This window comes from Mchenga conophoros, linkage group LG10 (genome assembly GCF_057382185.1).
Source record: "Mchenga conophoros isolate Kocher_MC1m ecotype Shallow Benthic linkage group LG10, M_conophoros_male_GT1.1, whole genome shotgun sequence".
NCBI lineage: Eukaryota > Metazoa > Chordata > Actinopteri > Cichliformes > Cichlidae > Mchenga > Mchenga conophoros.
In genome coordinates this window covers 1,676,396-1,693,998 of record NC_140535.1, presented here as the reverse complement: position 1 = coordinate 1,693,998, position 17,603 = coordinate 1,676,396, and the positions used below count along the sequence as shown (strand labels likewise).

The window sequence follows — 17,603 nt, the reverse complement described above, 5'->3', positions numbered from 1 at the left end:
CTTTTTGCTTTGGTCGAACAGAACCTGAGAAAAATGTTGAAATGATTCAGATTTCTTTATTTCTTCGAGTATGTGTACAAAAAGCATGCAAAAAATAGCGCATTTATATATATCGGTACATATTTACATTTACATATGGATGTGCCATGCTTCCGTTTTAGTGGGTACAGTCAGAGAAAAGCACGAGACGACACGAGACGGCGGATGCCTTTGAGACAGGCACACGCGCATGCGCACAGACCAGGAGAGTCACATAGTCCCGGATTTCATATTATGTACAGACTCCACCATAGTCTCCGTCCTTTGGATCTAAATATGACCTGAAATCACAATAAAACGAGTCATGCCACTCACTTCCTGTGCTGCCACACCCACTGACTTTTCTTCTGTGTCACTGCAGCAACAGCAGCAGGTCTGATCAATCCACGGGAGGGTCGCCTGGTTTAAACCGATATACTCTAATTATGCAGGGTTTCAAAGGTCACGCACAGGTGATCTTTGATTCATGGCCATTTAAATCATTCAAGGGTTTTGAATGATGAAAAACATCTAAAAGGAAGGAAACCTCTGGTGGAGAAATAGACCCGTATGAACAAACTGACATATTTTGGGATTAATCTATGCTGGAGTTCAGGGTTTCCACCGTGAAATGGCCACAGAGGAAAATCCCACGGTTTAAATATTGTTGTTGTGATATTTAGTGATCAGTGAGAATGTCCTGAGCGCACACCTGCCCCCTCCGTACAGTTTCACAGTATTTCACTATTTTGCATGTTGTCAGCAGTGAGATTAGACAACAAGCACATACGGTGTTTCACAGGTGGACACACACAAACTGTACAGTGTTTAATGGCCGAAGTAGTGTTAAACGTACTCACAATAATGACGTTATACATACTTAAGTGGAAAAGTGCAAGAATTTGAACATAAACAAAAACACAGGTTAAAGGTCGAGAGCTGTAAAGACAACAATAAAGTACCTTTGACCCACAAACGTCCAGCACAACAACACCCAGAATAAAAACGCGAGAATCAGAAGGACGAGCGTTTAAACAGGTGACGTCAAACAGAAGACGTCATGTGACATTTTTGGTTGCCTTCATTAAAGGTGTGCAGCATTTAGAGCTGAACATCAAAACGTCAGTTATGACGTCATGTCCCCCGGCTCAACAACACGGCCTGAAATCCCGTTTGCACGCCTCGAGCCTAAGCTAGCATCCTTTCCTTCCCTGGAGGAAACGAGCTGCATCAACCAGCCAGAGGACAACGCTGCTCCGAGCGCTCCCCCAGCTCTCCCCCCACAGGGGTAACACACCAGGACACGTTGTTAAACCAAGCGCCTTTAAATGGACACGCCTCTCTTTCTTTTATCCACCACGCCCACATTTGTAGAGGGTTCACATGTGCACAGCTGATTCACTGGCCATCGTCAGCATCTACTGTTGGCACTTTGACAGGTTATCAAATGGAAAATCACGAGAACACAACTCCGTGTTCACGGACAGCCATGCTTTATATTTTTCTTCCTCCTCACTGTGTAAGCAGATGTCAACGTTTACAGGAAACAGTGATGTTGCGGTGGCCAGCGCGTGCATTATCTGTGTTCCCATTTATTATAATGAGAAGTTTGCGGCTGCACTGACACGTTGTGCCAACACAAACACACGGTCCTTTTCTAAAAGCTCACCAAAACTTCAAATTAACAAGAGCAACAACAAAATGAAAACATGAAGTCAAAAACACGACACCATCAGCTGCGGATGGACAAACACCAGCCCTGCTCCAGCACCTCCTCCGTCTGCTGCTCTTTGTCCAGAGTCCGCCTGAAGCTCTTCTGGATGAATTTTCTGCTCCTTCATGGCTTTATGTGGGAGCAGCCTGACGCCGCAGTGACAGCTCTGCATGGTCCACTAGACAGAGCTGAAGGGGAAACGATCACTAATGTATCTGATCCTTGATGATTGTCTCTGAAGCACAGTTTCCTTATTTTCCTCTTCTGTGAATGCGCTTCAACACAGGTGACAGACTGTTTAAAAAGAGAGCAGGTCAGTGTTTCCTGAGAGTAAAGGTGCATGCATCATTTCACATTAAAATGATTTGGGTACAGACGCTTCTCCTTAATATAATAACGAACAACGTGATTCGATTTCTTCTACAAAGCACTCAGTGATTCATTTGTATGCAGATTATTTATGTTTTAAAATCAGCTCTGCATCCAAGAACTTCACAATATATTAATATTATAAATAACGTATAAATTGGAACAGTGCTTATATACAGAGTAACATCAGTTTTCCACTACATTCGTTCTCACCATCCAAAAACTTTTCCCATCCGATCGCAAACACATCCAACAGCAGAGCATCAAAGAAACAAGAACCACCAGACTGACACAGACGACGCATTAGGAGAAGCAGCGTGAAGGACAGACTAACACACAGCTCGCAGTCACCCTGCGATCACTGCCAGGCAGTCGATCGAGGTGTCTGAAGGCAGCGCAGGAAGCACCTGCTTCAGAATAAAGGTTGGCACAGATATGCTTAAAGGGTCTTCACAATAACACAGCAGATACCACAAGACACGTATGTACAACATTACAGTGACTGATGAAATGAAAGCCTCGTAGTTCACTTAGGAGACAGTGCAGTGTCCTTTACATGCTGAGGTCTGTTTCCTCCTGTCAGGTGGCTGCAGACGGGCTGAAGATGCGGTCTAAATATTCGCCATGCACAATGGGAAAAACTCGTCTGTCTTTGCCTGTAATACAGTTTCAGGCCAGCAAAATAAACCGGTGATGATCCACAGACGTGCTCGTGTTCCTCACATCGGCTGAGGATAAAACAGCTCCACAGCGCAGAAGCAAGCGTGTACGTCACATGACAAACTTCTCCCCAAAAAACAAAACAAAAAACCTCGAGTTTTTTGTGTTTCAGGTGCAGAATGATACGTTTGCACTGTGTGACCACTTTGAGGTGTGAATGAAGGCGTAAGTGGATATAAAGAGGACGCTGCGCACGCAGGAGGGTCGCTGGGACTCAAGAGGAGGGCTCATCTTCATGCAGGTCCTCCAGCTCTCCTTCTCTGGGTCCATCGCCCGTGCTGGCCTTTCTAAAAAGAGACAAGAAAAACCACAAACACGGGTCACAGCTCTTATGATCATTCGAGGTTGGACAGCAGCAGAGAGGGAATTATCTAAATGCTGACACTACCAAGCCTGCTAATTAGAGAAGGTCTGGATGTTGTTGATGCATGATGAATATCAAAAACACACAGAAGGCTTTATGGACGTAGGATGGCTTTTAAATGACAGCAGCAGGGACACGACAGCAGGGGAAGGCTGCTCTGCCATCACATCTCGTGATGTGGACAAGCACAAGTTTAAGGATCGAAAATGATGATGGAGCAGCGGCTGGAGGATGTGGGACAGACAGAGGCCGGACTGCTTCGCACGAAGTGTTACCTGAGTGAGGGCTGAAGTTTAAAAGAGGGCCGGAAGGGCCACGAGTCCCTGCAGCAAAGTGGGAGAGAAGATGGACAAGTCACATATGAGAGGACAAAGGAACGCAGGCCCGTGGGAGGAAACCCGCCTCCCCACCACGTAGGGTCCAGCTGCACTTTTAGCATCTTTCAAAAATGATCACACACCTCAGAGTTTCATTTGTATCGTAGCATTGCAAAGTAAATAACACATTTTTAAAGGCCTCCCTGTGGCTGAATCTGAAAACCGCACTCTGACTCAGGATGCGCCGATAACCAGAGCAAAAGGACTTTTGTCTGCAGCTGCAGCTCAGCGCAGCAGCTCAATGATACTGACAACTGTCAATACAATGACCCTGATAGACAAGCACGAGCCACAAAAGGCTGGGTTTAGCTGCAGCAGAACTTTCAAAATAAAGCGACGGGACTTTCCACTCAAACTGGCTGTTGATGAACTTCTTTTTTTCCTGGATGAAAGAAAGGGGAAAATTTGTCTCCAAATATACTTTGGTGGGCTGCATGGGAACACTGGTGTTAATGGTGCATTCAATTTCAAACATGCAGGCCGGAAATTTTCTAGTTGAATTCCAGCCTGAGAAACTGTAGCTTAGCGAGAAACTCAAATCTTTGCTGAGTCAGCAGAGCTTCCCTGGATACAGTCACCATGGACACAAGAAGCTGCCACCTGTGATGTTTCATCAAAATAGGACAACATATAATAGCGGCTACGTCATCTTTCCCCCACAAATCCTGGTGAAAAAAAGCGTCTGGCACTGGTAGCATCTGTCAGTCACATTAGCCGTTAGCATTCATTTGCTTCCCCTCATCAAAGGAGAAAAATATCCCACCAGCTCTGCTCCACTTGGACTTTGACGTGGAGGAAATCAAGGCTCTCAGAGCTTTCCAGTGGTTTTTGGTTATGTGTCCATATGTTTATAAAATAATATCTGACATCTTTACATAAACATATTGTACTCACTCAGAATTGTATTCATTACTCTATGATAGCCATATAGTTGGATTTCCACTGTGCAGCAGGGGGCAGTATTATTCAAACATCCATATGCTGTGAAAACACCTCCACCTCTGACGGCCGAGCGTGTAACGGTCCACGAGCAGCAGCATGTTCATCATCAGAAGACAGTCCCACGGTGCCCACGACACACCTGCTAACAGCTGTGCGTGCGCCTGTTTGTTTTCGGCTATACAAGTTGAAAATGCACAGCGGGGACGGGACGAGCCGATTGGCCACTGACACCTGTGATACTTTGAATCCACGTTACTGACAAATCAAGCTCAGCCTGAGGCACTAGCTCATTCTGCGTCACGCTGAGTCCTTCTAGTCTTGAGAGCTAAAAGCAACACACAAAGAAACACTTATACAAGCTGTAAGCTCCACTGCATACAATGAAAGAGTGAATTATGATGCTATGGCAACACAAGGAAGCAGCAGCTGCTGCTGCAAAAAATGAGCGCTATTTAACCTGAAGAAGAAGGAGACAGGTGTGGAGAAAAGATCTACGTTAGAATCTCAAGCAAAAAGATCGTCTTCAAAGACAAGATAAGCAAGTACTGAGCTGCAGACAATCAGGAAGCTGAACTCTTACATGAGCAGACTACCAGGTGCAGACATGGACCTCTCCTCCCGCCGGCTTGGGCACTCAAAGGGGTTACTGAAGGAGCGCTTTCTCAGCATGGCCTTTACCAAGATCTGAAACAGACAAACACGGGACGAACACGAGTTACATGAGAGGGGGCGCAGGGGGCGCCGTACTGTTACAGACATGCAGGGGGAAACACTGTTCTCAACATGTGGAGCAGACAAGTGGTTACAATGTTCCTCTAATATTGTTACTAATGTTGTGGCGACGTATCAGGTGATCTTCATTCTTCAACAGGCCTAATCTGCTGGGGTTTCCCATGATGCACTGAGTGTTTCGTCTTCACTCTCTGTTTATTCGCCGCTCTGCATTTAATCATTCGTTGTTAATCTCTGGCTCTCCTGCCCAGCGTGTCTCGTCTTGCCTCTTCTTCCTGTTAACAGGGAGTTTTTCCCTCCCACTGTTACCGAGTGCTTGCTCATAGAGGACTTTGTGTTACTGCTGTAACTGTATACATATAACGTAACCTGCTGCTGTAATGAGCTTTTTTTAAACTGGAAAACTTCTCACTTATTCTGTGTTGACTCTGGTCTTGGTGTGCAGTATACCGTCCTCAGCTTCCCTAATTCAATTCATTTCGTTAGACTAATAATGTCCAACACAGTTAACAGAAGCCCAGGCTGAGGGTCTGCAGTGATTGCACAGCTTATTATGTGAGCTTGCTTTCAAATGAATGCAACATTAGTGCATTTAAGGAGACACATAATGGAGACATTCAAATGCATTCATTTGGCTCTTTTATGGTTGAACAGTGATGAAACCCCGCCCCTCTGTCTGGCTGCGCTTTGTCACATCTTTGGTTAACAGACAGAAGGCTGTGGTTGTTAAGAGCAGCTAGTCTGAGTGCTGCTGCACGCAGCAGTTTGATAAACGGAGGACACTCTGTGTTTCTTACCACTGCAGAGAGGCTGGGAACGAATTTGACGGAGTTCTGGATGTCCTCCTCTGTCACCTCTACCACAGAGCAGTGGTCCTCCTCCAGAGGCAGGGGGTCAGCACCTCCCTGGGTCACCCACGGGTCCATCTGAAAGGGCATGGACCGCAGTGAAATAGGGCACTTTCATAACTTGACACCCAGAGGTTCACAGAAACGCACAGCAGTAAATACAGTCAGTTTACCAGCTTGTGTCCAAGCAATGATTTAATGGCAAACGCGAGCTTTCCTACGTTTACAGGAAGGTTTGTTTCAGGCTGCGCGGTCCTCAGATTACAGTCCTCAGTACTGATTACAAGTGTTACTCTGCAAGAACCAACATGGTAAGACGTCGTAGGTGATTCAAGGCATCAGTGTGACCTAAGTGACATTCACTGACCAATCACTGCTGCGCATTTTCCACTTCACGCAACGAGACCCTCTGTGGGCTGCAGAGAGGGCGGGATGGATTTGCTCTGCATTTCCCTTTTTCCATGTTGGAGGTGCAAGAAAGCCAAGTTCTCCAACTGTGTGCCAAACATTTAGACAGTTACAAAAGTTGAATATAAATATAAGCTGATTAAATGTGCCGAATGAAACAGGCTCTTTCTGTCAAACATTAGCAAACATTAGTGACCCAATGGGAACATGTGATGCCTCTGCTGTGCTTCACAGATACCCGTGTCACGCCTGTGTATTTGTATATTTAAGCCTCTTTTCTTCAGGCTGATTACAGCCTTTGTAATTAGATACTGTTGAATCAGCCTTTGACTGGATATGACGGCACTTTGTTTACTACACCGTTCTGCAGCTGAGCTCACCGCATGTTTGTCTCCGATTGTCAGTTGATTCCAGCAGCCCAAGGATGGCCTGCTTTGTTTGCACTCAGAGCTCCTTTGACTCTGCTGAAGGCTCACAGCTGACAGCTCTGCAGGCAGATGCACATGCCAGGTTGTCCCAGATTTATCCGACTTTCCGAGGTAATGCAAATCTCACACGACACATGCGACTGTAACAGCTGCATTAACAGGAAATATTCAAGCCTCTTCTTTTTAAAATACGAGGTGAGCCAACGCTGTGTGCAAGGTCACAATAAAAATGCTTTTTTTGGTTTTTGAGTCATCGTGTGTTTGTGCACGAGGACGTGCACGACGCCCGAGAGCCTCCATATCTCCACGAACACACAGAAAAAGAGTCACATGACTCATGACTAGATTGTGTGATGGAGACACAGTGGGGCGTGGGAATGTGATCGGGCCATGATTGTGGACCATCCACGGCACTAATACACACTCAGTTTGTCTAAGAACTACTCTGTAGGAACACAGCGAGGTCACAATCTCATGTGTTAATCAGCAGTGAGAAAATCACAGCGATGCTTTATAAGTATGAAGAAGGTGCTAAAGCTGAAGGACAGTAATCTGAGCTGGTTTTCTTATCATCCATCAGTTTGGTACCTTGATCTCTGGGATGCTGATCCTGCTGTCGGGGTTCTTATCCAACATCTGCAAGATCAGCTTCTGCAGCTCTTCACTGATTTTGGGCCTGAAGAAAAAACAAAATGACGATTTGGGAAAAGTTTTCTGACCCACATGTTTCCATCATGTTTACCTGAGGAGGAAATCGAATGATTGTATTTAACATGAGACACACTCAACAAGAACAGCATGAAATTATGACTTTTCTGCTGTCTCCTGTATCAAGCCGTGTTTGTTAACATGCAAAAGATCATTTACTCATTTCTTGGACTCGCTGTGGGAAAAAAACGTCCCCAAAAACGAATCAAAACTTTTATTCACCGCTGGAAGATTTGGTCACATGAAGTCTAAACTCAGGCTCGGCATTAAACTGCCAACAGGTCGTCACATGTTGGACAAAGTGAAGCCAGCAGAAACATTTTGGCCCCTTTGTGTAACAGAGCCGTCATTTCTGCTCTTTGTAAGAAATGCTCACTTAACTCCTCCCACATATTCCAAACCGCTCTTAGAAAAAAAAAGGCTTTTCTATTAAGTGAAAGAAATTTATAAGCAGCCCTGAAAACGGTAAATGGTCTGTATTTGTATGAAGACTTTTTCCTTCAGGCAGCTTTGGCTGTTGTTTGAGGGGGTGACTGTAACTGAAAGGGAGGCTTACTGCATGCCAGTAATGTCATATAGACAAACAGACATAATTATATTTATATTTGATCAGCCACAACACAAAAATACCACATTTAGTTAAAAATAAATTAGCAGCTAGAAGTAACCAGCTGACACAAGCAGCAGCTGGTAAAGTGCACTAGCTAGCCAAAAGGGCTAAACTGTTAAAATATATAGTCAGCTTGGATTAATGCTAGAAGCAGTTAGCCAAAAATATGTACTCAAGTGTTCAGATGAATAAATGATGAGACTTTTTCACTAATTGCATTTTATTGTCTTTATGCCACAGACGCTTAAAAAAGAGATGGAGGCCGCGGTGCGTGACGTGCATGCTCCACCGTTTATGACACACACAAATTTAAAAAAGGAAGGTACGCACGATACTAAGTAGCTTTAGCTAACAATAATCTGCTACATTCTGTTGGAATAGAACAGATATGTGTGGATTTAATGAACGCGGCTGTTGGAAGGCACAGTCCAACACCAACACTGAGCCCTGTCCTCACACCTCCTCACACCGCCCTTCTTCACTTCTTCTCCCTTCTCAGCGTGTCCTCCTCCACCACTGCCTAACATCTGTCTTTTATTCGCTCTATGATATTCCCCTACAGTGAGCAGGCCTGCCAGCTTTTCTTTGACCTTGTATTCATGTAGCTACTGAAGCCTCCGTTTGCTTTTTCAGCTCGTTTTGATTCACATGTTGGTGACGTTCATCCTGCCAAGCTTTTTGGGGAAAAAGAACAGAAGAAGACGTTTTCGTGACCGCGTTGCAGACGAAGGATAACTAAAGTGAAGATGATGACTGTCCATTTCAATAAAGTGGAAACTTACGTTTCTGGGAATTCTACAGGCTTGGTCCTTATCTTATTATGCAACGCCAGTATGTACTCGTCAATGAAGGGACACTGCAGGAAGAGCAGAAGAAAGGAGGTGAAAACCACAAGAACACACATGCACGATGACTGCTGCACCGGGCCAATATCAGAAAAGACGACCGAGACGAACAACAGCAGCAATCGGCCGCTTGGATTCATTACATTCAACGACAGCACGAGAAAGCTGCTGTTTCAAAACTGCGCTCCCACATTCTTCTATGCTTTTAAACGAAGACTTGTGGGGCAGACGTCACATTTACCTTTCCAAAGACGAAGCAGTAGAGGGTAACCCCCATGGCCCAAACATCCAGCGCCTGTAAGACAGTTCCAGCAGTGACATTATATTCAGATAAATGGGAAACATGTAGAGGACAAGAGTCGTTTTAAGGTTATTGTTTGGGGGCAGCTACTGTCAGATACCCTGAAGATGAATTTATGTGATGACATAGCAGCGGCACATGTGCCCCCCACCCCTCGCTCCCTGTAGCTCGGATCTGTTTGTGATCCCTGATAGATACGGATGATTAAAGCAGCCCTCTGAACCTGTGCAATATCTCAGCCACACTGCTGCAGATGTGACATGAAGCATCCTGTCTGCTGATTTGCACATCCTCTGAAAACAGTTTGGCCAAATCACATCTTTACAGAGGCCGAGTCATCAGGCAGAAACTAGAAGTGCATCTCTTAAAATGCTCTAAACCCCCAAACAGCAGATGGAGGCACTCCGGTGACTCTTACACCCTGATGGCTTCTGTCTGTAATCAGCTGCTCCGGCCCCTCGTTCATGGTCAGCGTCTGAGCGAATCCACCAGTCTGTCCTTTCAGACAACCGCAGAATATAACCTGACAAAGTCTGTGATGGAGGGTTGAGGGGAGAAAAGGGACGATTTGGTGATGTTGATGTCTTAACCCCTCCCTGCAGCAGCTCCAGCGTGTGGACGTTCACATCCACCTGCTAGTTACGTTAAAAACAATTGGCTTATTTCACCGAAATAAGGACTACGGCAACAATCAGGACCATCAAAGTACTATTATACAAATCTCTAAAGGACTGGCAGTGTCTCATAAAGTGTCCACCCTCTACAATTTTAAGGTTTCTCGTATGAGAACATAATAAAAAACACACAATGTCATTAAACCAAAACAAATGTTGAGTTTTCTGTTTGGCTTCATCAGTTTCTTAGATCCCGCCGCACCACCTCAGCCGGGTTCAGGTCTGGACTCTGGACTCGGTTTGATTTGCTGCTGCTGTGCGTGGGATCACCAACAAGTGTCAGGTCCTCATGTCGGCGTGAGGCCTTTGTGCTGATATACAGTGTGTGGTTTGTCCAATCAGCGGCTGTGCGTTATATTCAGCCTCATCACGATAAAAAAGATGGAAGCTTATCTGCTATAGACAGAACTGCTCATCGTCTAACTGTGGAAATAACAAGGTGAAACATTTCTGATTCATTCGATGGAAACTGAACACAAGACCACTGTCGTTATCCCGGTGTCGATCACTTCCTTGTTCTTGGGCCGGCTAAACGCCAGAAACTCATTGTAGCTCAGCAGCTGTCATTTGGAGTTGGAGGCTCGGGTTCAGCGTTTTCAGTTTGGGTCACATCAAACACTACACTTTAAACTCTCTTCATGTTCATCGAGTTCACTCACTTTTCCACTGAAGCTCTTTCGCGCATCTGACAGCGTCTCTGGTGCCATGAAAGCCGGAGTGCCAGCAGTGCTGGACAGCAAAGCGTCGTTGCCCTCAAACTGGTTGCTGACTCCAAAGTCTGCTATCTTCACATGGCCATCGTCCCCGAGTAACAAGTTAGAGGGTTTGATGTCGCGGTGGACAATCTTCTGGTAGTGCACTGGGATAAAAAAAGAAAACACAAAGAAGAGAGCGCAAGTTTCCCCTTTGGACACGTGGAAGCTTATTTCTGTTTTCTGGAATATTTCCAGCTTCTAAACCCAAACTGGAACTATCCTTGGAAAAACGCAGAACCCGGAACGCAGCCTGAGGATCCTCAGGTCGCATCTTTACTCGTATACACCGAGGTTTGAGAACATGTCATTAGGGCAGAGGGCAGGTGGTGAAATGTCGTCTTCATGGGGAAGAACAAAGCCCAGACTGTGGTGATTGTGTCATTATGAGGGCAGAGCTGCGCTTCTTCAGCCTGCGTCCTGATTGGTGTTCAAACTGGAGGAAAATAAATACTCTCAGCAAATGGGAGGTTCCCAAATTCGAGAACAAGCCAAAATTGTTGGGAATTATTTCAATCTTTAACAAAGCATTGCATTATAAAGGTTAATATTATATTATGTGGCTCAAGCTCAAAGAGGAACCAGTGACCTTTCACTGGTTGGATGGCGGTGTAAACGCCTGCCATGGTGGATGCAATGTAAAGCAAACAAAAATAACAACAAACAAACAAACAAACATGAGCACAAATTGTAAATATTGCATTTGAACAAATATTGTTTGGTGAACGATTTCACCACAGCAGCTGGTTCCAATGAATTTCGCTCCGTTTGACTTCTTTTAATGTTACTTGTTGCCAACCGTGAACACACTAAAATACAGCTGGGATCATGTAGAAGAAATGCTACGTTACATTGTAGACATAAAGAGAGAAACAGACACTGACACACAACAGAACAAAGTGTTACATATGAGCTCATTATAATTATTGTTTCATCAGTTTCCAAAGTTCCACCTCAGGATTTGCAAAAAAACAACCATTAGGTATTTTAGGTACTGAAACAATGTTTCAATATTACTTGTAATTAAATGTCAACATGAACACTAACGAGTAATTATAACTGTCAGCTGAACATGGTGACGGGAAGAGCTTTTCCTTTCAAACGCAGGTTTTAATTATAAGGTTTAAAAAATGGAAATAATCAGCAGAAGCAGGTTGAACTGATCTGTAATTGGAACAATTTGGACTTTTGAAATCCATCATTACTTAAAGTGGGAACAAACCCTAATGCTTGGCAAACAGCTGTGTGATCAGAGGAACCTGCTTCATTAGCACTGGGTGACTGGGCTTTACTGGTGACTGTACTTTTCCATTTTGTCCCATTGTTACCACCATGGAGCTCAGGATGACACGGCACTGCTCCTAAACGATTAAGATCATCGCCTGCTGAAATTAATCACCTGCAACACACGAGGCCTGGGCACGGGCAAAGCTGTATCGTTTAATAGAAGCTGGATAGTGACGGAGGCTCAAAGATGGAGAGGGGCTGCTGCGACAGGGCGAGAGGCAGAGCTGGACAGGTCGCCAATCTCACACGGCGCTAAAATGACTGCTTTGAATCTTTTAGTCACTTTGTGAGGGTGCGTGGTACTTACAGTATTCGATACCCAGGATGACGTCTCTGAAGTATAAGCGAGCTTGCTCTTCTGATAAAGGACTGTCTGTGGGCACCTCCATCACTGGGCTGCAAATCCACGCAGACACACACAACACAGGCAGCGTGACAGACAAATGTGCAGATTATGTGTAACAGTTGTTTCACTGGTAGCTGTGCTGTTGACTCTAAATGTGATTTAAGCTCCGACGCTCAGCAGCAGGCAGCTACGCGTCTGATTGGATGACAGCAAGTTACACACGAGGACACGAACGAAGCCCTCGCTGTAATTTCAACAACGCTGTGACGCTGCAGACGGTGCTGGGAGCCACATCATCCCAACCATCCCAGCATTTTCCTGCGTCGCGCTCCGTATTCCATCACGCACTGATACCGATGGATAACACCGCATACAGACAGATATCTCTATAAACATTTATTATCACTAAGTTTGAATTCACATTCATCCCATCTCAAACTGCACATTTATAAGGAACAAATCTGTGAAAGGGCTGGTTGACATCTCCACAGAGGATCCATTTAAATCCTTCACATGTGAAGAACCAACGTTATCTTTGAGCATCATCCATATTTTTAAAAACCAATTTAAACAACAAAGCAACAGCTGACTCTTCTGTGTAATAATCACAGATCTGATCAAACATCTTCTGCCTTCACCAAACGTTTAAATCTTTCTGCCTCTTTGTCTCTAATGAATGAAACAGACGTCAACAAATACTTTTAAATGACTTTGTTCCTTACAAATACATCATAATATCATTTTTGCTCATTAATGACTGACGTGTGTGGGAAAACACATTCACAAATGTCATTGTACTTTTGTGTGTGAGTGTCTGTGCTCTCTTTTTGGATGCTTTTAAAAACCCTCTGTGTGTCTAAAGCTGCACACCAGTCTCCACGTGTTACTCAGAGCTGTTAATGAGGAGGTGACGCTTTGCAGCACCAAATTATGAACATTACCAGCAGCATGACGCTTTCACACAGAGCGGCTGCTGCCGTGTTTGTTCTGCTTACAGTTCATTTGCTCAGGCTTTTAAATGCAGCTTCATGTCAGAGCAGCAAAGCAGTGACTGCATGGGTGAAACGAGCTGCTTTGTTATCGCCTGTTACAGCAAAGATAACAGCGTGACTGTAAGCTCTATGAAGTGAACATCAAGCTGCCCGACGCTCACGCTAACAGCAGCCGACTCAGAGGCAGTAAGAGAGCAAATCCATCCTTTAAAACAGCTTCATATGAAAAGGATAAAGTTATTTACGCATACACGTCCTTCTCAAAACATTAGCATATTGTGATAAAGTGCATTATTTCCTGTAATGTACTGATAAACATTAGACTTTCATATATTTTAGATCCATTACACACACCTGAAGTAGTTCAAGCCTTTCATTGTTTTAATATTGATGATTTTGGCATACAGCTCATGAAAACCCAAAATTCTTATCTCAAAAAATGAGCATATCATGAAAAGGTTCTCTAAACGAGCTATTAACCTAACCATCTGAATCAACGAACTCTAAACACCTGCAAAAGATTCCTGAGGCCTTTAAAAACTCCCAGCCTGGTTCATTACTCAAAACCCCAATCATGGCTAAGACTCACTGCTGTCCAGAAGGCCATCACTGACACCCTCAAGAGTAAGACACAGAAAGAAATTGCTGAACGAATACGCTGTTCCCAGAGTGCTGTATCAAGGCACCTCAGTGGGAAGTCTGTGGGAAGGAAAAAGTGTGGCAGAAGACGCTGCACAACGAGAAGAGGTGACCGGACCCTGAGGAAGATTGTGGAGAAGGACCGATTCCAGACCTTGGGGGACCTGCGGAAGCAGTGGACTGAGTCTGGAGTAGAAACATCCAGAGCCACCGTGTACAGGCGTGTGCAGGAAATGGGCTACAGGTGCCGCATTTGAACCAGAAACAGCGGCAGAAGCGCCTGACCTGGGCTACAGAGAAGCAGCGCTGGACTGTTGCTCAGTGGTCCAAAGTACTGTTTTCGGATGAAAGCAACTTTTGCATGTCATTCGGAAATCAAGGTGCCAGAGTCTGGAGGAAGACTGGGGCGAGGGAAATGCCTGAAGTCCAGTGTCAAGTACCCACAGTCAGTGATGGTCTGGGTGCCATGTCAGCTGCTGGTGTTGGTCCACTGTGTTTTATCAAGGGCAGGGTCAATGCAGCTATCAGGAGATTTTGGAGCACTTCATGCTTCCATCTGCTGAAAAGCTTTATGGAGATGAAGATTTCATTTTGCAGCACGACCTGGCACCTGCTCACAGTGCCAGAACCACCGGTAAATGGTTTCCTGACCATGGTACTACTGTGCTCAATTGGCCTGCCAGCTCTCCTGACCTGAACCCCATAGAGAATCTGTGGGATATTGTGAAGAGAAAGTTGAGACGCAAGTCCCGACACTCTGGATGAGCTTAAGGCCGCTATCGAAGCATCCTGGGCCTCCATAACACCTCAGCAGGCTGATTGCCTCCATGCCACGCCGCACTGAAGCAGTCATCTCTGCAAAAGGATTCCTGACCAAGCATCGAGTGCATAACTGAACATAATTATTTGAAGGTTGACTCTTTTTGTATTAAAACACTTTTCTTTTATTGGTCGGATGAAATATGCTAATCTTTTGAGATAAGAATTTTGGGTTTTCATGAGCTGTATGCCAAAACCATCAATATTAAAACAATGACAGGCTTGAACTACTTCAGGTGTGTGTAATGAATCTAAAATATGTGAAAGTCTAATGTTTATCAGTACATTACAGGAAATAATGCACTTTATCACAATATGCTAGTTTTTTTGAGAAGGACGTGCACATGTGGATGATACCAGCCGTCCCCTTCAACTCCAATTTGGTTATAACAGCAAAAGGTTGTGCATCATAATGTCTTTAGCACTGTAGCAAGGAGCGGCTCATGCATGAGGATGTGAAACGCTTTCAGCGCCAAGAACTGAAAACCCAAGAAAATGACGAATCCCTTTGAAGCCTGAGGTGGAACAAACGGCCGTACGGCTCAGAGTAATGAAAGAAGAGCGCAGCAGTGATCGAGGCAGGGATGAAGGGTGGAGAAATGAGGAGGAGAAGGTGGGTGGGTGAGCCTTAAATTATTTAGAGACAGAAGGACGGGTTCTCTACTCACCCCTTACGCATCAGCTCAAACACTGTCAGAAACAGGGAGAGAAGGAAACACGAACACGTGAGACCAAATATTTCATTCTTTTGTTCATTCGGCCTGTTTGTGACCGCTGCTGCCACCAGGCTGCGTATTACTCTACAGCCTGACTGCGGCACTGCTGATGGAGAGCTTCTGCATAACGCGCCAGCCCTAAGCAGGTCTGCAGGGAAACGACCATCTCTGAATAAATGACACGTACACTTGTCGGCGCCATACGCATCGAACGCCACAGGCTTACAGACACAGGGCAAGAACAGAGCAAAAGTATCTGGACACATAAAACAAAGACGTGCATACCCATGTGAAGGTTGTCCTCCGATGGATCATCCAGCACCTGCAGCATCAAAACACAGTCAGCGTAAATGGTGAGCAACATAAAAACATTCAGTGCTTTCATTTAAAGAGCTGACAGCATGCATTCACTGACTCACTGCACAACTCGTCTGCTACCATAAAAGCTTCCTGCAACTCTCGGCAGTCAGCAGGTTGAGGAGTTACAATTTAAAACAGTGGCTCAGCGTCATTTGCACAAAAATGATATCTGTGCAGTCGACGCTTCACCAGGTACACAGGCTGACTGAAAAGCTGCGTACACCTTTTCTACTGAACAACACCACGGACGCATTAACGCGGGCAGAGGCCGCCATCGCTGCAAAAGCTGTATTTGACTATTCTTATGACAATTTGGAACAATGCTCCGTGTAGCCTTTTTTAAGTGTTTTAAGGTTGAGCTGTGTACAAGACAGCACAGGTACAACGCGTGCCTTTGAAAACTAGTCCACCTTCAAAATGTCAAATGAGCTCAAAGACGATGAGTGGATGACAAAGAAGATGTTACGCTGAGGTTCGTTCATGTTTGAGAACGATACGTGAAGACATGATGTTTTTTAAACTATTTGCACGAGCACCAGAATAAAACATTATTCTGACATGCTTCCATTTCACACAATCAGCCAACCTGGCCCCACCCTGCCACCTGATTCGCTGAGGTCAGAAGGATGTGAGTGGGTGGATTGTAGATGGCAGACGGTTGGTGAAACCTTGGCTGATTGTGACCCACACCTGTTTCACAGCTTGGCTCGTGTGATTACGTAGAGGATCAATAGGGGGTCCGTGACCCTCTGGGGGGGCCACTCCCACAGGGTTTGAATCTGGGACTTTCCACCAGTTGCTCATCAGTAGAACTGAAGAAGCTTCTGGGATGAAACATCTTCAGCAGACGCTTTTCTTTCCCAGATTAAACTGCGCGTCACCACAGAGCTTTCACGGTACCTGCCTCTTACATTGCTGACTGACTCTATTAGCAACATAACGAGAGCTCAGTGGTGGCAGCAGTACAGGCTTCAGAGGCACGGGGATGGGACGTGCACCCCCCCTGCTGAGCCTTAAAAACAGAAAGGTCAGGCCCAAAAGAAACCCAGCAGCTTCGTGAAATAAAGTTCTGTGGAAGCATGAAAGGTCAACCTCTCTAAAAAGAAATAAATAAATAATAGAAAGTGTGAAGAATTAAAGGAGCAGCTCAGGAGTCACAGCCCCCCCTCGTCTGTCGAACGTAGCGGTGCTATCGCTGAGGCACGCCGGCATCAGCAGGGTGATCACACAGCTGTTCCAGTCTATGTTGACATGTCATCATTCAGAAGGACAACATCACAACGTGGCCGAAGCAGCAACAACAAAGTTTACAGATTTGGGGTATTTTTTATGTGCATCTGTCCAATAACGTTTGGACTCTGGGATATTTGGCAACAGGCTGCAATGAACCCGCGCAGCTCTTTCTATACTGATGCAACCATTTCCCAGTAAAGTGAGACGTCCTCTGGTGTGCAGTATCCACCCCAAAATCTGCGATGTAAAGATTTGAAAGAGGAGACTACAAACAATGCGTCAGTGCAGAGAGTGACATTATTCACTGTTGACAGAGGGGAAACAAACAGCCTCGGCTCGAGGACTTCGGTAGCCCTCTGTGCTCACAGCTAGCAGCTTGAGCTGACATTAGCTGGTGCTAA

At 45.2% G+C, this 17,603-nt stretch overlaps 1 protein-coding gene across 4 annotated transcripts in view; it reads right to left on the bottom strand.

Annotated features, from left to right (window-relative positions):
• Positions 1-36: 36 nt before the first annotated feature.
• Positions 37-17,603, bottom strand: part of camkk1a (calcium/calmodulin-dependent protein kinase kinase 1, alpha a) — a 52,670-nt gene continuing 35,103 nt past the window's right edge. For 2 of the 4 annotated variants that reach the window (XM_085288113.1, XM_085288114.1), the window contains 11 exons: positions 15,895-15,931; positions 15,562-15,583; positions 12,405-12,493; positions 10,718-10,917; positions 9,325-9,378; positions 9,021-9,094; positions 7,509-7,596; positions 6,034-6,162; positions 5,085-5,188; positions 3,461-3,508; positions 37-3,108 (listed from right to left, as the gene is read on the bottom strand). In XM_085288113.1, the coding sequence (XP_085144239.1) occupies positions 3,036-3,108; positions 3,461-3,508; positions 5,085-5,188; positions 6,034-6,162; positions 7,509-7,596; positions 9,021-9,094; positions 9,325-9,378; positions 10,718-10,917; positions 12,405-12,493; positions 15,562-15,583; positions 15,895-15,931 (918 nt within the window). In that variant the 3' untranslated portion in view covers positions 37-3,035. Of the gene's footprint in view, positions 3,109-3,460; positions 3,509-5,084; positions 5,189-6,033; positions 6,163-7,508; positions 7,597-9,020; positions 9,095-9,324; positions 9,379-10,717; positions 10,918-12,404; positions 12,494-15,198; positions 15,584-15,894 lie in introns of those variants that run through there. The other 2 variants (XM_085288115.1, XR_014894054.1) reach the window with 2 other exon arrangements.